This window comes from Eucalyptus grandis, chromosome 4 (assembly GCF_016545825.1).
Source record: "Eucalyptus grandis isolate ANBG69807.140 chromosome 4, ASM1654582v1, whole genome shotgun sequence".
Taxonomy (NCBI): Eukaryota; Viridiplantae; Streptophyta; class Magnoliopsida; order Myrtales; family Myrtaceae; genus Eucalyptus; species Eucalyptus grandis.
The window spans coordinates 30,757,253-30,778,741 of NC_052615.1; the positions used below are offsets into that span (position 1 = coordinate 30,757,253).

The 21,489-nt window shown below is 40.5% G+C and overlaps 1 protein-coding gene and 1 pseudogene across 1 annotated transcript; both read right to left on the reverse strand.

Annotated features, from left to right (window-relative positions):
• Positions 1–4,133: 4,133 nt before the first annotated feature.
• LOC120292613 lies at positions 4,134–4,705 on the reverse strand (annotated as a pseudogene).
• A 7,112-nt stretch (positions 4,706–11,817) lies between these two features.
• LOC120292827 (thaumatin-like protein) lies at positions 11,818–12,751 on the reverse strand. Its single transcript, XM_039311270.1, has one exon. The coding sequence runs from the start codon at positions 12,687–12,689 to the stop codon at positions 12,012–12,014; it is 678 nt and encodes a 225-aa protein (XP_039167204.1). The 5' UTR covers positions 12,690–12,751; the 3' UTR covers positions 11,818–12,011.
• Between the last annotated feature and the right edge of the window lie 8,738 nt (positions 12,752–21,489).

The window sequence follows — 21,489 nt, forward strand, 5'->3', positions numbered from 1 at the left end:
CTGTGACATGGACTATGCTACTTGCCCCATGAGTAGAAGATCTGTTACAGGTTTCTGTATAAAATTTCAAGATTCATTGTTTTCATGGGAGACAAAGAAACAAGCGACAATTTCCTTATCATCTATCAAAGCAAAATACGGAGCAATGGCGAAGACTAGTTGCGACATAGTATGGTTAAGAGGCCTACCCCAAGACCTTAGTGTATGGATAAAAGAATCAAACTATCTTATTCTCTGACAATGATACTGTACTCAAACTAGCAATAAATCCAGTTTTTCGTGAGAGGACAAAGCACGTAGAGGTTGATTGTCATTTCATCAGAGACAAGATTTATAATGGGGTAATCAAGATAAGAGGGATAAGGACAATAGAACAGCTTGCAGACATCTTTACCAACGCTTTATGTTAAAGAAAAATTGTATCTACTAAGCAAGCTCGGCGTCCTTGATGTGTATAGACCGCCAAGCTTGAGGGGGAGTGTTGAAGATACGGTTGCCGATACCAATTGATCCTAATTGATCTTGATCAATATGCTGTTGGAAGATCAAAATATCGCGTATCATGGAATCTTTTGTGTATATTTTTATTTCCAAATTCATTTAGAATTCTTGTTTTATAAATAGGACTATAATTATGCATTGGAAAATCAAAATTCTTGTTTTACCAATTGATCCTAATTGATCTTGATCAATATGCTGTTGGAAGATCAAGATATCGCGTATCATGGAATCTTTTGTGTATATTTTATTTCCAAATTCATTTAGAATTCTTGTTTTATAAATAGGACTATAATTATGCATTGAATGATATGAAAGCAAATACACAATTTCAATCTTTAGTTGCTTGTCATCCTCTAAAACTCGACAAAAATTAGTGTTGGTAACAATAGTATTTCTCTTCGAGTATGCCCAACATTGCTCAACAAAATGCACGAACATAAATGCTAGCAACGCTCACAATCATCATATGATAATCAATTGACACTTTCAAAATATCGACACTATCTTCTCCGTCATTTGGCATTATTGTAACAAAGAAATTGTTATATAGGCTGAGCTCTAACAATCTATTCCGATCACATATTAAAAAATAGTGAGACACACATAAGTATAAATTTTTACTAGGTGAATGCATGGCGTTTAACTTAACTCGATAAATAGAATAAGTATATTTAATACATATCAATGTGTAATCATAACATGTGCATGTCTCGACATACCCATAGAGACAAACTTGTACCATCAAATTTTTCACTTGGAGATGGCTCAATTCAAATTATGATATGCTCTAAAAGAGAAATATGATATACTAAATTATTTGGCCAAAACAATTGAAATGCATCAAAAAAGTGAATTAATTAACATGAGGGTTAAGTATTGAAAATGGAAATATCAGATTTTCGTTAATTGAGGAATTCGAATCTTCAAGTTATAATATTCCATTCGTCGTCCACCTATGATCAATAACAATTAAGAGAAAAGGCTAGCGGACAGGGTTAAAGGAAATTTTTCTTCACTAGAATTTGGATTCACTGTGATCATTTCATGAAACATGAACTGATATTGAGTCATGACTAACTTATCAAATCTCCTAAATTGCAAGGGCGATCTCTTTTATTTAGAGGATATAATGACAGCATACCATAGAATTGATAATAATATGCAGGTAGAAACAAGAGGAAGCCAAACTTGCATTATGATTATTATTGTCTCATTCGTATAAATCGTTACCAATGCTATTAATAAAGTAGTGAAGAGTAAGACCCTATAAATTGAGCGCATAAGCTAATTTCATTTATTTACCAACATTATTCTTATTCTACGTAAAATTTTGGCCCCCCGTGGCAAAATGTGACCTCACAATTGGTACCGCTTAGGCAAGTGAAGGTTGCTGGTACATCTAGGCTGCGTTTGGGAGTAGCTTCTCAAGGCTACTTTGAAGCCCCAAGGATCTTTGGGCTAAGTATGGGGTGTTTGGCAAAGAAATTTTAAAGCCCCTTTGCAAAATGTCGCCTTGGAGGCTGAAAGCCCAAGGCAGGTGGGGGTCACCTTGGGCTTTCAAAGATGCCGAAAATGCCGAGGGTGAGGGGCTAAAAAAATTTCTTCCTAAATTATCCTCGTTCATTCTTCGTTTTTCCGGTTTTGCCCTCTTATCGTCTTCTTCTTTTTGGGTACCGTTCATCTTCTTCATGGAGACCTTGCTCGCGCAGCCACCGCCGGGGGTGCCCGACCGCGCCAAAGACCACCCGCACCAAAGACCCGAGCCGCCGACCACCGCGACGCCGCCTCCCTCGACCGCGCCAAAGACCACCCGCGCCGGCGACCCGCGAGCCCTCTCTGCTCCACCGCCACTGCGCCTCCACCAGATTTGAACCCAAGCGGACCGCTGCCCCTTTCGAACCGCACCTGCAGCAGATCGCGAAGCTCGCCGTGCCGATCTCGCTTGACGGCCGCGTCACCGCTAACTCGTCGCTCACCTCCGCCCGACGCCGTCATCACTCAGTAGCTCGCGACCTAGCGCTTGAGGCCCTCACCGCTCGATTGATGTTGTCCAGATCTGGTCGCCGGAGGTCGCGCGACCTCACTGCGATCAGATCTAGTCACCGCGAGGTTGCACGACCAATCGGTGCGACCCGGATCTGTCGCCAGAGGTCGCGCGACCACCGCGACCAGATCTAGTCGCCGCGAGGTTGCACGACCAATCGGTGCGACCCAGATCTGGTCGCCGCGAGGTTGCGTGACCTCCGGCAACTAGATCTGGGTCGCGTCGATCGTCACAAGGTCACGCAACCTCGGCGAAGGGTCGCCGAGGGTCGTCCGACCTTAGGCGACCCTCGCCCAGGAGGTCGCCGACCCTTGGCGGCCCTCGCCGGTCGTCTCCGGGTCTCGCCGGCGGCTGCCTGCCTCTCGTTGGCGGCCTCCTGCCCCTCGACGGCGAACTCTTTTATTTTTTTGATAATTTTTTATTTTTTTTATTAATTACCAAGTCCTTTGTAAATGTAGTTTTTCCAAGTGCAATTTACCAAACACCATTTGCATTTTGGACAACCCATTTAACTCAAAGATGTTTGCATTTTCTCAAAGGCTTTTTCCAAAAGCCTTCCCAAACGCAAATTTCAAGTGGGTAGGTGTAAGCATCCGAGAACTTATTCTTGAAGAATTGGGAGTAAGTGGTCGAGCCACGCTCTCAGACTTATTGTTGCAACAATACTAAGGGTCCATTTGGCTTGGTTTTGGGGAAATGACTTTGAGAAGATACAAATACCTTTTAAGGTGAAGGAGTTTTCCGAAATGCTACACCGTTTAGTGAATTGTAACCTCAAATAGCATTGGAAAATAGCTTTAACATAAATACCGTTTGGTAAAACACATTTGTAAAGGGCTTTTGCTATTTTTTTTTTTTTTTTTTTTTTTGTAATCTGAAAATATAATTCGGTGTAGGTCGGCCGTTGGTAGCCGCCAGCCAACCGCCAAATCTTGCCTCCAAACGGCTAGATCTAGCCTTCAGACTACCAAATCCGGCGGCTTGAGGTCACAAAGGCCAGATCTGGCCTCTGGATTGCTAGATCTGGCCTTCAAACAATCATATATGGTAACTTGAGGCAATAGAGGCCAAATCTAGCCTCCGCACTACCGATATGGGGGCCTAAGGTCGCAAAGGCCAAATATAGCGGCCTCGAGGTTGAGACCTCAAGCAATGCCGCCACTAGAGGTCGCGTGACCTCAGGCGGCATCGCTTGATTCATGCGAGCCAAGCGACGCCACTTGATTGTCGAGCGCTCAAGTGGCGTCGCCTAAGTCATAGGTCACGCCACCCCAAGCGATGGTTGCCGGAGACACATAACCCTTAGGCGGCGGTGGCAGTTGCCGGAGAAAATTGACTCTTAGGCGGCAAATCGAGGGAAGATGAAGATGAACGAGAAGAAGATGAACAGTGACGCGGATGAACAGTACACTACATTTCCGAAATGCCAAAAGCTCAAAGTAGGTTCGAACTTGCATTGAGCTTTCAGCATTCCCAATGCTAATATTTGGTCGAGGGACTTCCAAAAATACTTACCAAACGCCTTAAAATTTTCCCTAAGGAGTTTTAGGGGCCCAAAGTCCATTGGAAAAGCTGAACCAAATGGGGCCTAAATAGTTTTGATCACTATGCACGAATTGTTGCACCAATCGGGAGCCTTCAGGGCCCAAGTAGTTTTGAACACTATGTACAGATCGTTGCACCCACCGGAGGCCTTAAGCTCTTCTGGGCACTGGCCGTTGATGTCATCTAAGCACCTGATCCCTCTGCATGAGCCGGTGATGGGCCTTGAGAGCATCGGAAGGTTGAACCCATTGATGAGCGAAATGTCCAAGAAATCTAAGTAGTTGAACAAGCCAACTCAACGATGATGTGGGCAGGCTCCCAAAGCCCGAGCAATCCAAGAGTCGATCGCAGTTGCCGGTCTAGCACCAGCCTTGGCCATTGGCATCGAAGGTGCAATTGGTCCTACCCCATATGCGCCCGAGGTCGTGTTCGGGCCACCGATAGGACCCACATCTAGCCGTGGTTGAGCCGCGCCCACCGCCAGTGATGCCGCAGCCAAACAGTGTATGTGCATTGGTTGACAACCACAAAAGTAGCTGCATGTATGGGAGTGAGGAAGAGGGTAAGCAAAAGGGACAAGATTAAGGACAGAGGCGCGAGGATTGAGCTCATCATCTTGGTTCTTGAACACCTCACCGGGACACGAGTGCTAGAACCGTTTGAAGAAGAGACATTTTTTCCATTGAGCTCCACTTGCTGATTATTTTGATTCGCATGGAGGGGGTCCATGTAGATTTTTTTTTGTCAGTCCTACTTACGCCTATTTTACACTCACTGCAGACTTATGCCCTACCTCTAGCGGGCGTGGGAGTCGCAACCCACTCTCGAAACTTATGCGTCCCTACCTCCCATCCCCTGAGAAGGTAGGGATTTGAACCCTCACCTCCCCCTTCCAAGTTGGAAGGGTGGCCACTGGAAGGGTGGCGCAAGAAATTACATGCCAGCGAACTTTCAAGGAAATTTCAGAGCATACGTTGGTTTCAAATGGGTGACAAAACACGAGTCAACGAATGGATATACGCGTCTTTCACGGTGGCTGCGTAAGGACCGAGGACTAGAGAGATTGAGAGAGGAACTACTCAGTTTGATTTAGTCAAAGCACATGTTGTCAATAGAAACTAGAAACCCGTGACCACACGACATCAATTTTTCGGGCTCATCTTCCCACCCATGACTACGTGCGCCAAAAATTTAACTCCGCTCTTGTCGGTCGTCGGATTCAAGGTTGTCGACGTCGGACCATTGAATCTTGCGTCAGTGCAGGATCTAAAAAATGTCGATGTCGAGACTTTCGAATTTAAACACAGCAAGTTCTCTTCGATTTGATTATGTGCATGGAAAATTTACCCGGCATTCTCATTTCCCTAATGATATGATCATTGAGAATAGATAATAATTAACACATCCATTTAAAGGATAAAGTACCGAATACACTTTACATCAACGACACCATGTTAATTATTTAACTTTTTTAGGTATAATTTGTCGATATTTCATATGGATTTTGTTAAAACCCAACTAAAGAATGTTTGTTATTTTCAAAGCACCATCCCTCTTGTGTCATGTGTAATCAATATATTCAAAAAAAAAAAAAAAAAAAAAAAAACGAAGCTTTTCTTATTAGATTTGATAAACGAGTGACCTAGCGAGCACAACCTAGCGAGCACATTCATTGACTAGATCCATACTAGAATACCCATATAAACTTGTGCAGCCACATATCATAGACGTACTTACTCATGAGTTGGTTTAATTGTCTAGGGTTCTATGAAAAAGTGTTCTAAGAGCAATAATTAAATAATCAAATAAGTAAATATTGTGATTTCAAATGCACTAACTAGTCTTACGATATGCACAATCACCACTAATTGATGCTTTATTAGAAAATTAGGCTTCCTTTTATTTAATTTTATGTTAGGTCTTCGTGTTGTTATTGGATGTATGCCCTAAAGCTACCATGTAATAGTTATACATTAGGGATTTTAGTTGTACTATCATTATTATTATTTAATTAATTTCAGTGACGTATTTATTCATTTGTCCAATTATTTTATATTTACGAATGATTCCATACGATCAATTGCAACTAAACCTATTCTTGAGACGTTAAGAATATAAATGATGAGTTCATAGTTAGACTAAATCTTTAAATCGTTCCCGGTCAATAGATTATTAAGTGGATATTAGTAATCCTGTTGAGACCAGTTTGTTCTTAACTTCACCATTAAGTATTGGATACTTAAGGGAATGATGAGTCGCAAGTCATTGGATATTGTGATGCCTGAGTTAGAACACGAGTGTTTGTATTAAATAAATTCACTAAACATGACGTATATGGAACGATTAGCGACATGAAAGCTTTTAGCGTGGTCAATGTCTAATTGTTCATGCTTTGGTCTTGTGTAAATAATCCTTAGACCTGAGGCACAGTGTTAACTTGTGTGTCGAACAACTATGGTTCACAGGTGCATGTAATGCCGGGTCATTGATCCGTCTTTATACTTGATGGTCATAGTTTGTTCATATATGAAGTTGCAGGGGTACGCAATATGGAATCTGTCTCCTTGTTACATGCAAGGTATAATAATAATGTCCTATGCAATCTAATTATGACAATGCATTGAAATCCTCGGCCGAGGTTGTAATCGAGAATAAATTATTTATGTCTTGAATAAAATGCATGTCAATTAGATTTGTGCATATGATCAAATTGGTGACTTGACAAATATTCCATGGTTTTTGTTCAATCGGGACGTAGTAAGACAGAATGATTGAATTACACTGTAACCAAAGCTGACAGGTTCATTATGTTCTTAAAACAATCACACTATCTGGGTAGCCATGACATATTGCTAGATGTCAATCATTATGGGTGAGCATCGGTCCAGGGTCAACCCTGGACCGACCTTGGACCGGCCCAACCCTGTCGGTCCCAATCCAGTTCCCAAGGAGATTAGGTCGGTCATTGGTCCTAGAATTTCTGAACCAACACTGTGCGAATTGATCCTCGGTCATGAGAGTTCCAGGTCGGTCTAACTTGGACCAACCCTGACTATAATGTATATATATAATATTACTTATAATTTTTTATATAGAGAAAACCTTAAATAAATGACATCAACAATATTAAACAGCTCTTTTAGTGAGGAGTTTAAATAATTTTACGTTGTTTTTTAATAACTTAGATTTTTAATATCTTTTACAGTATTAATATTCATAATTTACGAAGGAGAAAAATGTTTTTGTGAGGAGTCCTCATGGCATCCAAAAAGGCATAAACAGCTCCTTATGGTATCATTTTCTAGTATTTGTTCTCTTCTATTTTATTTGCCTTTTTATTCTTCAATTTGCCAAAATCGAAAGAAACAACTTCTCTGCTCACCACTTAACACTTGCCTCACTCGCTTTGGGTCACTCATGCCGCCGCCGCTCGATGCTCGATGCTCGCTTGGCTTATTGTTTTCCGCTTGACATTCGATACTCATTCTGTTCAATGCTCACCCCACTTGACCCTCACCGTTTGCTTTTCTTAGCTAACCTCACTCATCATCAAACACATTGCGTTGGTATGGTTCTTGATTACCCTTTTAAGGAGTACAAAAAATGAAATAAAAAATTATTGGACCCTGAAATTGAACCGAACTCATTAGGTCAGTTCGGTCCTCAATCATTTTTTTAAGGAGTACAAAAAATGAAATAAAAAATTATTGGTTGGTCCTAAGTTGACCTTGAAACCGGACCGAGCCCATTGGGTTAGTTTGGTCCTCAATCGCCTTTTTAAGGAGTATAAAAAATGAAATAAAAAATTATCAATTGGTCTCGGGTTGACCTTGGAACCGGACCGAACCCATTGGGTCGGTCTGGTCCTCGGTCCCAAGCTCAATAAGGTCGGACCTCAGTCCTAAAATTTGAGGACCAACACTATGCGAGTTGGTCCTAGGGTTAAGGGGTGAACCGATCCAACCCGGACCATGCCCACCCCTATCAATCATGGCTTGTAGGATCGAAAAATTAATCGAGACAATTAATTCTTTTGGGAGTACTAATGTGTTAATACAAGTCTTACTATCAGCTTAGTAATGAACCTAGGGATGTCACATACCATAAACTATTAGGATAACGTGGAACAAGAGAGAAATAATGTTGCAAATGCGTTTACAATTATTGCAATCGAATTGTGTTGACCTGAAATTAAATTAAATGAGATTTAATTTAATTTGTATTATAGTCATGAGCCTACATGCATATAATGCACACACATGCCCAAAGTGAATATATGTTAATATATTCCAAATACACACATAAAGATTTTGTCCTTTATATATATAAAAGGGATCAATTAATTATTTTTTTCATTTATTTAATTAATTAATCAATGTGCACATGGTCAGCTATTGTTGCTGACCATGCGCAATGCACATCAAATGTGCATTTCTTTTTAATAATAATAATAACTAAAAAAAATATGGGAAGCTTTGTGCATAATGGTTAGCAACCGTTGTTGACCATCATGCACGAAGCATCATGCATGAACGATCAACAACGGTTGTTGATCATCCCACGATCAGCAATCGTTGCTAATTCAAGAAGTTTTTTTTTTTTAATGCCGCATAAAAGAGTGCATGAGCAATGGTTGATAAAAAGAGAAAAACATGTGTGTTTTGTGTGTTGGTACGTGAGAAAGAAAAAGGGATTCCCTCTCATTCAGGCTGTGGCAAAAATATCAAGGATACGGAGGATTGTCTCCACGAGATTGCTAGCACAATCATAGTGGTGATTATCCGAAAGTTCTCTCTTCCATTCGACACCCATTGATGGTGTGTTTGAACTAGATACCAATATTAGGGTTTCATGAATCATGTATAGGTAAAATTAACAAAAACACAGTAGAAACAAATATGATATATTTCTATACACGATTCTCCGAACAAATTGTTCGTGCGTTTTAATCAAAAATCTGAATATAAAAGGAGTTAAACAAATTACCTCTCGAAGTGCACTTTAAATGAATTGGTTCAGATGTTCTTCAATTCGAACCCTACTTCGAGCCCTACAAACGTCGGACCTCTAGTTCAAACATACTACCAAGACGTCGAATGAAAGAGAGAACTTTCAGATAATCACCACTATGATTGTGTTAGCAATCTTGTGGAGACAATCCTCTCGTATTCTTGATGTTTTTGCCACGACTTGAATGAGAGAGAATCCATTTTCTTCTTGCGTACCAACAGACAAAACACACACGTTTTTCTCTTTTTAGCAACCGTTGCTTATGCAATCTTTTATGTGGCATTTAAAAAAAAAAAAACTTCTCGAATCAACAACGGTTGCCGATCGTGGGACGATCAAGAACCGTTGCGATCATTCATGCACGAAGCTTCCCATGTAATTTTTTTAGTTATTATTATTAAAAAGACATGCACATGTGATGTGCATATTGATTAATTAATTAAATAAATGAAAAATAATTAATCGATCCATATATATATTGGGCGTTGCCCCCTTCCCCCAATCAAATGTTTAGATCTTTGCCTTGCCATTTGACCTCTCTTCCTGTGTGACTAGGAATGCTCAAGTGACATGTACAGTTCTGTAGAGTGGCAGTAAGGGTGACTTATCTGTCAACTTTTCTACTATCACCCCCAAAAAATCCAAACTCTGCCTTATGTAAAGTTGCCAAAATACGATCAACCCCTGGATTTGAAATCACTGCTTATATACCTAGTATTGGCCATAATTCACAAGAACATTCTGTAGTCTTAGTAAGAGGGGGAAGGGTTAAGGATTTACCCGGTGTGAGATATCACATTGTTCGAGGAACCCTAGATGCTGTCGGAGTAAAGGATCATCAACAATGGCGTTCTAGTGCGTTGTAGATTCTTATCCAAGACTTGTATCATTTGATGATACCATGTGAATCGCTAGAAACATGTGAAGTATATGGCTAACCCAATAATGAAAGTTTCGTAAGGGAACTGGAGCAGGCTACCATGAGACAAAAGATCTTCTTTCTAAAGAAATTCTATTCGAAACTATTATATATCCAAGGTCCAATATTGAAATAATTTCAGAGGTTTTCCCTGACTTTGTCTGTGTCAACAAACAATTTGAAATGCCATATATATATAAAGACACGCACATGTGATGTGCGTTGCACATGGTCAACAACAATTGCTGACCATGTGCTCATTGATTAATTAATTAAATAAATTGTTTGAATACCCATGTAAAAGTTCCAATCTCAATCCAGTCATATAGCACTAAGGGTTCATTCATTTCGCGGAAAATGAGCCATTTCCGGAAAATATTTTCCTAGAAGTCATTTTCCAAGAAAATGACAATATTTTCTGGTATTCAGCTAAAACCTGAAAATATTTCGGAAAATCTTTTTCGATGTTCGATAAGAAAAATATTTTCTAAAACTTCACCACTTAGGCATGCATCACTTACCGACCTATAAATCCATCAAATATGAACTTGCCTTTAAATCCGGGCAAAATTGCTTCATATCTTTGTTCCCTCATTGTCATCAAGAACAAAGGGGAGGAGGAAGTGAGGATTTGTAGAGGTGTGAGATAAGAGAGATCAAAAGAGAAACATTTTTCCCTAATTTAGAAGACTTTTTTCCTTTCATGGAAAACATTTTCCCCAATGAATTCATTTTCCATGAAACGAACGCTAGAAAATCCAGAAAACGTTTTCCTGAAAATTATTTTCCGTGAAACGAATGGAGCCTAAGATTGCTCAAAATTTCTCATGCAGCAGAATCGAGAAAGTCGGTCCATTGTGAGCATCTTTTCCCCAGTTGGACGACATTGACTAAGTCTTGTGGATTTTATGTATGTGTCGAATAATTCCTCTTTCCATCTTGAATGACTATTATAGGTGCTCTCATTTCCTTTTATATACCAAATTATCAAGAATTGTCCACATAGACTTTTTTTTCCTACGTATATTTGTAATAACAAACTCTTTCTTAAGAATTATCCCTAACAAATGACACATAATACTCTAATTTGCAGTAGATTTATTATTCTCCTTACAAAGAGTATTTCTTTTTGCACTCTCCACTCATTTGCTTCCCATTAGGGTTTGTACTTGCCTCAATCAATCAATACTATTACTTGTGTTCAACCAAAAAACATAAAAGTATTAGTTCTTATAGCATAAGTTTTGATGAGTTTTAATGTTGCAAATTAACAATTATTGATGATCCTAACATTTTCTGCAGCTCTTCCCATAAAGTATTTTTTTTTTTTTTTTGAACATTTTAATTATTTTCTCTCAATATCTCCTTAAAGGATTGCCTTTAAAAGTGAGACGTGGAACTCTAATGGACAATAGATTAATTTGCAAGGAGTATTTTTCTTGCACCCTCTGCTCAATTTGCATTTACCTAGGATCTATGCCTGTCTCATTCAACACCATAAGCATTGTTCGAATACGTGCTATGAAAATGATATCTCGCAAACGACAAAGTTGGCGATACACGTAAATTATCTTGAAACAAAGTCGGTGGTTTAATCTTCCAAATGCAAGTAGAGCAAGTGGTAAAACCCATCTTTACACGATTGCGGCCTGAAGCCTTTATTATTTATCTACAAACAATAGTCTCTTTTATCCAAGTGTCGCCCTGGCTCTGCACGCTCTCGATTCCAACATCCCAAGAAGAAAAAGGCGAGATAGCTATGGACAACCCAAAGAAAAGGGAATACTAAACAGTCATGTAAATTGCTCGATTAACAGCGTAGATAGATGTTCATTTATTCAACTCCTTAAACATTTGTTCTTGCCTCAGCTGCATACATAGAGGAGCTTGAGGCAATACACTCATGCAAGTACACTAGCTCAAACTAACTTGAGCACCATTATTTCGGCATAGGGTCTCCTATAGAGTATTCCCTACGATTCCGCTCTTACTTCAAGGACAGAACACAACCCTATAGTTGGTTCCACCAGGGCAGGTGAAAGTGCTGGTTTGATCATCCTTAGGGTAACTGTAAGCATCGGGGCACCTATCCTTGAAGAACTTGGAGAAATCTGTGGGCCCGCAGCTTCCGGAGTTGCAGCAGTACTGGTCGGTCTTGAACACGGTGCAGGGGTTGTTGCAACCGCCGGGCGCCTTCAGCTGGGCAGGGCACTGGCCATTGATGTCGGCCGTGCACTTGATCCCACGGGTGCACCCGTTGGAGGTCGGGCTGAAGTCCATGGGGACGTTGAAGCCGTCGACAAGGGAGATGTCAAAGAAGTCCTTGCCGCCGAACTGGTTCAGCGCATACTCGGCCAGGGTGTTTGGGGGCTGGCCGTAGGATGTGCACTCGCGGACGCCGCCACAGTCGCCAGTCTGGCACTTGCCCTTCCCGGCCGCATCAAATTGGCAGTTAGTCCGGGGCCAGATACGGGCTTGTTTCGTACCGGGGCTCACGGTCAGGCTCCAGGACTGGCCTCGGTCAAGCCGTCGGCCACCTCCTGGGACCGCCGCAGCCCAGACCGTGTAGGGGCAATTGTTCCTAATATCGAAAGTGGCAGCATTGGCGCAAGTGAGGAAGAGGGAGAGCAAGAGGACGGAGGAAATGCAAATGGCATGGGAGCGAGCCATGCTTCGGGTTTGCTCAGAACTTGGGTTTGTGTGATCTCTTTATGCTATAGTACTTGTGTAGTAGCTTGGTGGGTAATGAAGAAATGCACGAGGGTTTATATAGGGGCGAGCGTGGCTAGGGATTGGCGGAGAGAGGCCAACAGGTGTCTCTACATGATTAGTTGATCGAATATTAGATGGGGTTTGATAATGCTGTCCTTGGCTTGGCTCCAAGTCAAGTCAAGAGCGAAGATAAAGCCACCACAATGCACAGAGGCTCATCTGTAACCGGTCAACAATTTTTACCATTGCAAAGATACAAGTTTTTGCTGCAGACCAGAGGAGTTTTCTTACCGTGCGAGTGCTTGAGAGCTTTATCATCAGAGAGCGGCTAATGGGTTTGGCAATTATCCATCATTCAGGCCCTTCTGCTTAGAAATTTCGACCAGTCTTTGCTATAAAACAATGAGCTCAATATCTAAAAATGAGGAAAAGGGATTAGGAGCTGAGCAGAGAGAATTAGAATGTGAACTTCTGCAAGACAAGTATGTGAATTGCAGCGTACCATTTTTAATATAAGTATCTACATGTTATTTGATAATTACATGCATTAATGTTGACACTTTAAAATGAAAATCTTGATGTTGTCCCCTGATGCAATTTCACTATGTCGATCAAATTGGTATTTCAAGTATTGAATTGATAGAGATTATATACTTCTTTATCATACATGTGTCCATACTAAAGCCCTATTGAGAAATCTCTCTCTAACGTTGGATTGTTGGAGATAATGAAGTCATGTGTCAATCATATCAATCTCATGAACTTTATGGAAGAGCTTGATTTAGGAGTTATCCATGATAATTCAAAATAGAATATACAAAAAAAAAAAAAATTGTAATTGACATGGTAATAAAATCTGCTACTCTTTTGGTGGTCTCAACTTCAAGCCCCATTGAAGTTAAATCCTAAATTCACTAGGCCGATATTGAGGGAATGTGCCCTTAAGATCACCTAGGGAGTCGACGTCTCATTAAGGTACATGAAAACTAAGCTACGCGTTTGAACATTTCGTTTAAAATTGTTCCGAAACAAATAGAAAAAAGTGTTTCTTCCTAAACAATTTTTGAACAAAAACGCGTTTGGTAAACTTGTTCCGAGAATAAAAATAAACAAAACACGTTTGGTAAATTTGTATAATTTTTTTATTTTTTAATATTTTTTCTATTTTCTTTCTTATTTTCTTATTTATTTTTCCTTATTTTTCATTTTTTTTTTTTCTTTTTTTCTTCTTTTGGCCGGTCGCCGCCATGGCCATGGCCGACCTCGGCGACGACGGCCGGCGACTCCGCCCACCACGGCGAGGCTCGCCGGCCCCACCGATGCGAGGTCGGGCTCGCCGGGTGCGCTCGAGCTCGCCCACCAAGGTGAGCCCGAGCTTCGCCAAGGGCCTACGACGCCGGCCTCGCCGGGGCCGTGACACTCCGGCGAGTTCGCCGGCCCCCGATGGCGTCGCCGGCCCTCCACGGCCGGTCGCCGGCGCCGAGGCCAACACCTAAGCCAAAAAAAAAGAAAGAAAAAAAATTAAGAAGAAAAGAAGAAGAAAAATAGAAAAGAAAAGAAAAAAAAAGTGTTTCTAAAACGTATTCCGTAAACAAGAACAACTTTTTTTTTTTTTTCGCACGTTTTGCTTCCGATGCTGTTTTAACAAAACAATTTTAACAAAAACACACCCAAACACGTTTCCTTCCTTTTTGCCTGCGAACAGAAAAACAAAAAAAGTGTTTAAAAACAGAAATAAAGAACAAAAACAAACGCAGCCTAACTTGGACAATACTTGATCCCGCTACCAAAAAAAAAAAAAAAATCACTATATATGGTCATTTCAAGTATATTCATTCATTTTGAACTCAGTATTTTTTAATTATATATATTTCCCAAATTTATGATTATGTAGATATTCTTTAATTCCCTTTTCGAGATATTAAATAAAATTTAAGTTTCTCTATCGAGCGGGGATCACTCTCCAATATCGCAAAAAGATTGAATTCTCCTAGACAAAATAAATGTTATAAATGGCAAAAGTTATTTTCGCTTAGTTTTTTTTTTTTTTTTGGGGTCTTTCGATGATCCTATTGGAGAGGGAATTATTCTTGGGGGATCAATATTCACCATGAAGAAGAGTCCACAAACGTTATTGTCAAAGTCTTGACTAAGATGACAAAAAAAAAAAAAAAAAGTCCTGACTAAGAAAACACGATGCAGAAAAAAATCAAAAGCAGAAGAAAGAGGTGCAATCACGTGCTTCCGCTTGTTAATCTCACAGGACAAGTCGCGCTCCTATCCTAGACAAGAACCTTGTCAGAGGGAAACAGATATTGAATCGAAAGGTGAAGAAAAGTCGTCGAGGGGAGCACCCGATGGGATTTATTCCTGAGGAATCAATAGAGGTACGATTTCGACCGGTGGCATCACAGCGAGCACTAATCCATGCGCGGTGAGCACATTAGGTCGGTTCAATAGTTAGCACGCGAGAATTTGCATTTAAGGACGTACTTATTTCATGAAAAATAAATAATTTTGACGAAATAATTTTTTTAAATGATCATTTTTATTGCTTATAAAAATAAGTAAATGAAAAATATGTTTACTGTTCATGAAAATATTTAGAAATAATTATTGTTAAAAATAAACATATCTTTCATTGATTAGTTATTTTAAGCGATATAAGTAATTATTTTTAGAAAAATATTTTTCGAACCATTTAATTTTTACAAAACAAATGGAACCTTATTTCCTTTATTTCTTTTCTTTCTTTTTGTGGTTTTTCTTTTCAATATTAGGTGAATCCCGGGGATAATTCTTGTACCTAAGAGTAGATGAAAGAAAACTATTTTCGTGTTGGGTTTAAAGTCGACGAAGAAGCTTTGTTAGCAAAAGTCACCTTTGGCTGAATATCAGATGAAGAAACTTTGTTATTATTCTTGTACCACCAATGTATAACTTTAAATCTTATCACGGAATGAATATCTTAATCACGATGTCATAACTAATGATGTTAAATTCACGTCAGCGAAATCCGTTATTAGAATGGTAAAAAGAAGAACGATGAACGTTTTATAAATGGTATAGAATCCACTTTGAGTTGAAAAAAAAAATAATATTTTTAATCTTGTATAAGAGTACAAGGACTGCTGATGATATAATCTCAAACCCACTCGATGCACAGAAGGAATTTACTGATTCGAGTCAGATAATCAGTTTTTTTTTTTTTTTCTAAACTTGTTTTCTTTTACACCCTTGATTTTGTGTTCTAGGAACTAAGTGGGCAAACTACACGGATTTTAAACAAGACCACGAGTCTCACTGAATGCCTGATACATGTGAAGACGTATCAACTTCAATGCTTCTCCATGTCCAACTATGCCTAACCCCAAGAGACAGAGAGGCTTCATTCCATCCTATAGGAAAACCTTATCCTAAGAAAGCGATTTGAATTGAAAGCGAAACAGTTGTTGAGAGCATCGGCATCCAATGGGTTTATCCTAAGGAGTCAACATGCATACCGTTCAAAAATCAATTGAAAAATTTATATAAGAGTGTATGAATCCTCTAAAAAGGTAATGGGAGATAATTTTAATGATTTCGACTCATGACTAGTCAATATGATAACCTATGAAGCACGGACACGTTATACGTGCTTCCGTGTTGTGTCTGACACGTGTCATAGCGTGTCAGACACGTCGACACGCTCAGACACGCGTTGATCGCATGTCCGATTTGTCGACACATGGTCAACTTTTGTCAACTTGTTTCAACACGCATGTCCCAAAGACGATGGAGGGTGGAGGCGAGGGCGAGGGAGCAGAGACAAGGCCGCGAGCGACAGCAAGCCCACGACGGTGAGAGACAGCGAGAGAAAGAGCAAAGATTGAGGCGAGAGCCGCCATTCTATGATGCTGTGATGGATCGGCAACAAGGCTGCAGCTGCGAGGGAGGAATGGCTGGAGGCGAGGCGGTGAACAATTGTGATGAGGACCGAAAGCAAGTAGAGATCGAGAGGAAGAGGAGAGGAGGGGGTCGTGCGGCGAGGAGGAGGAGGAAAAGAAGGGTGCTGCTAGGGTTTTGAGATGGAAACTAAAAGAATAAAAAAGTGATTTGGCGTGTTGGAGGGAGGGGGAAGTGACAGGAGGGAAGGGGAAGTGTCAGGTGGTGGGGAAGTGACGGGAGGGAGGGGGAAGTGTCAGGTGGTGGGTGTCAGGTGGTGGGGAAGTGACAGGAGGGAGGGGGAAGTGTCGGTGGTGGGGGACGGAAAGAAAAGTGAAAAAAATTTGAGGGTGGGGGGAAAGAGACGAGGGAAAAAAGGGGGAAAGTGACAGGAGGGAGGGGAAGTGTCGGGTAGTGAGGGAGAGAAAGAAAAGTGAAAAAATTTGGGGGTGGGGAAAAGAAACAAGGGGAAAAAGTAAGGGTAATCGGGTCCAGGATGGATAGAGTCTGCAGACCTGCACGCATGCCTGTTATAATCAGGCCTCTTTTTGGGCCCCGTATCCGACTATGTTTGACGGGACCGTCCTGGGTGAGCGGTTCCTGCTTCCTTCAGATTCCGCTTAACCCTGAACTTATCCTCTAAGACAAAAGTTCCTCATTTTGGAGCACCCGAAACCTACCCGTCAGAACCAAAAACCCGAAACCTACCATGTCACAGGTTCCAAGATCGATTCTAGGTTCCAATAAGTTTTGTTTTATTTTTTTCATTTTTAGTTTAAAAAAATGGAAATGAATGCAACAATAATAAACAACAATAAATAAACTAATAGGACCACAGAGCACCAATATATTTCAGGCAAACCTCATAACAACCAAACTTGGAATTTAAAGATGTAAAGGAGAGAAAAAAAAAATTCAGGTATTTCAACAATAATATCTATAGGATGCCAGAGATAAGAAGCGAAAAAAGAACAAGTATGGACTAAGTTTTTTGAAAGACAAAATTATCAGAACAAGTTTAGTACAATGTATGAGAGGTTATACACTAGAAAAGAGCTCATATGAACAAAGGAATAGCCTTCTCAACAGTTACATGATTACCTGTCATCCATCCTTGTCTGAGCTTCAATATAAGACAGAGCTACACATGATTTAATAATGCTTTTTTTATATCTTGTGGATATTATCTCTGCTTCAGGTGTCATTTCCTGAAAATGGGTAGTAAACAAGATTGTTCTCCTTTCATGGGAAGATCAATCAATATATTTGTCTACACAGGGCTAACAATTCATTATTAGTCAGCACACGAGCTATCATTTGGTGTAGTCTGGTGATGGCGGCTAATGGACATGCAATCCTCTTTACCTAAAAGAGCACAACAAATGACAAAGATAGAACAAGAAACATACCCAGATAACAGAAAAAGCCAGTCTCTCCACATCCTCCTAAAGTGAACATATATCTGCAACATAAATTCACATGTTAAGTTTGATATAGGCAGGACCATGGATTAACCTCAATCAGTCTTTTCTCTGATGTCAAAGAGATGATTTTACAGCTCTAAATGTCATATTACCTTATGTCAAAGGCTTTGTAAGCATGTCAAGGCAGGACCACCTCAGAAGATGGTGGCACTTACTACAAAGTGAAGGACGAAATTGATAAATACTCCTTGAATCTGCTTGATAACAAACAAGGTGCACCAGAGAAGTTATTATCGGAACACATACCCACAGGATAAGTAGAAGTTTCATAAGCAACTAGTCAAGATTAAAGAAAATAAAAATCCACACAAGGATTGGGAAGAAACAGAACCGAACCAGATGAGGTTCTGTATCCATTAATTTAAGTATTCTGACATGACATCAACTTCAACTTCTGTTTACCTAAATACAGGCCATGAACTTTCCTATGCAAACGACTCTAGAAAAACCATTATGGCATGATTAATCTTAAGTCACAACCATATTGAATCTAAATACGAAGCCCTGGGGAAGCCCAACTCTAAGGATACGAACTCCAACTTCAAAATTTCCATTGGAAAGGGCTGTACAGTGCAAGGCATCATCAATATCCTTGCATCCTACCCAAAGCAGAAGCATACACTAAACATTAAAGAGTAGAAATGTCAGAAAGGGGAACAGAATTGGAAATTAGCAAGTGTATACAAGTTAGATACTTGGAGGATCCACATTGAAGACACGCAAATGCCGTAAATCTTACCTAATGGGATTTGCCAAATGTTCTGAGGAGACTGACCATGGTAATGGAGGCAAACATGCCAATACTTGAGAAGAAAATGGCCTTGCATCAATGTTATTCTCAATCAATACAACCTACACACACATTGAAGGAAAAAAAAAATATTATATTCCATCTTATCCAAATAATACCTGTGGCACTCAAGTTATTCAGTCATTTGTTCATAGACTGAGGAAAGTTCGACACAAATGACCAGATTGAGGAAAGTTTAGAAGAAGAAGGGCATCCAGAATAAAGCAAGCAGCATCTGATCGATAGTACACTAAGGACCTTTGCTCCCCACAAAAATCACATATGAACCCCATCTTTTACCTTCCAATTTCCTCTAAAAGGTCTTTCTCAAACAAACCGAAACCTTGCAGAATCCCTCAGACTAGGATGCTCAACATATGTCCAATATTAGTGGTATTGTGCAAATGTCCTCAACTTAGTGAGATGCTGACAATTGACTAAAGGCATTCGACTAGCTGAATCAGAAGGAAAGACAGAAAGAGAACACTCAGAAGAAGAGGTCAGCGGTAGCGTCAAGCAAAGGTCAGCAGTGGCGTCGAAGGCGAGCGGCGGTGGCATCGAGGGTGAGCGATAGTGGCATCGAGGGCAAGCGGCGAGCTGCAGCAGCGTCACTCGGGGAAAGCTCGGAGCTGGGAGAGGCGCCGCGGGTCGCGGGCTTCGGGGCACGGCGAAGGCAGAGCAATGGCATTGCGGGATCACAGCGACGGGGGTGAGAAGTGGCGTTGGGCAGCAGCAGCGTGCGGAGCAAGAGCGATGTTGGGTCGTCACGGGTCGGTGCGTGCTACAGGCGAGGCGCGGCAGGGCTTGGGATCTGCTGCAAAGGGCTTATGGTGTTGGTGCGAGCAAGCAGGGGATCATTCGGAGACGCAGCGGCTAGCGAAGGTGTAGAGTAGGGATGCGGTGAGGGAATCTCAAGTGGCGTCGAGCAGAGGACGAAGAGAGAATTGTATCTAAAAGTGTCGTGTGTGAAAGTGAAAGTTAATTTGGGGTTTTTTTTTTAGCCCTAACCGGACCGGTTCCGATTCCACCCGGTTAAGGTTCCAGCCTCCTGCCGGTTCCAATTTCGGTTCCGGTTCCCATAAAAGAGGAATTGGGAATCGGAACTGGTCCTTTTAGAATCGGGAACCGAACCAGAACCTCCAGTTGGGTTCTTCGGTTCCTGCTCTACCCGGAACCACGCTCACCCCTACCTATATCCGACCCACCCTGTTTTTCCGGTTTAGTTCCAGGGTTAACCCTGTTTTATTGGAATCTATTTTGCAATTTCTCGATATCCTATACGACTGCGAAATTTATTTTAATACGCAAGAAAATAACATAATCCTCCTAATTTGTATCGAAATATTAAGCACTTATACTAAAAAAATACATTAACTTTTTGACTAAATGAAAAATTAAGGATCCACATGGCTAATTATAATAAATAAAATCATAAGGCAAAGAATTAGCAACAAACATAGGTATAATATTAATCTTATTCACACAACTATTACAGGAAGTTACTCATTTATGCAAGCATAAATCCTCCTACAAAAGAGAAATTAGGCGAGCCAATTCACGTGGTACACAAGAATTTGGCGGTGATGAACACCGTTCGTCTGTTGGACAGTGCGAGAGGGTGCCGATGAGGGAAGGAAGCAAGTGAGGAAGAGGAACGACAAAGGAGGAGTGTCATGCGTGTTTGAGAGAGCCAATAGGAAAAACGCCATGTGATTGTGGAAGTAAGAATATAAATAAAGGGAAAAAAATAGGGTTTTGGATCTATATATACAAAACCGGTTTCAAAACCGGTTCGGGAACCGATTCTTGGGTGGGTAATCAATTGGACCCGGTTCCCAGACTAGTTTAAACCGATTCCAAATTTTGGGAACCGGTTCCCGGACCAATTTCAACGGGAACCGGTTTCTTGACCCTATTTTCCGGGTGGGTCAGTCCGGTTTCCGGGTATATCCAGTCCAGTTGCACACCCCTAGAAAAAGGAGTTGGGGTGGGGTGGGGTGGGGTGGGGTGGCGACCCCCTGGGGGACTTTTTATTTAATAAAAGATAATTAAATGAAATAAAAAAAAAATTGAAAAATAAAAGTATTGAATGTTGAATGATTTGTGTAAATTTATTGTAGGTTCTTTTTTAATTAATTAATTATTTATAAATTTGAATTAAATTAACTAAAAATGAAAATATTTATTTAATATATAACGTGTTAAATAAAGGCATGTCGGAATTTTCTATTTTTAAGAAATGATATGTCGATGTGTCATGCCGTGTCGTGTGTCCGTGTCGCGTGTCTGTACTACTTAGACAATGACAACATTATGTCAATTCAATAATGAGCACGGTAGCTTTTGCACTTGCTCTCTCTCTTTTAGATTGTTATTTTTTTTCCTTCTTTTATTGGTGAATTCAGGGAAATAATTATTGTACCCAAGTGTAGATAAAAAAAAATAAAAAAAGTTCATGTTCTGTCTAAAGTCGATCAAGAAACTTTGTTATAAAGTCACCTTTGGCTTCATAATGTGTGCATGGGTTTAATTTGGTTTTAGAGACAAAATTGGACCTAAT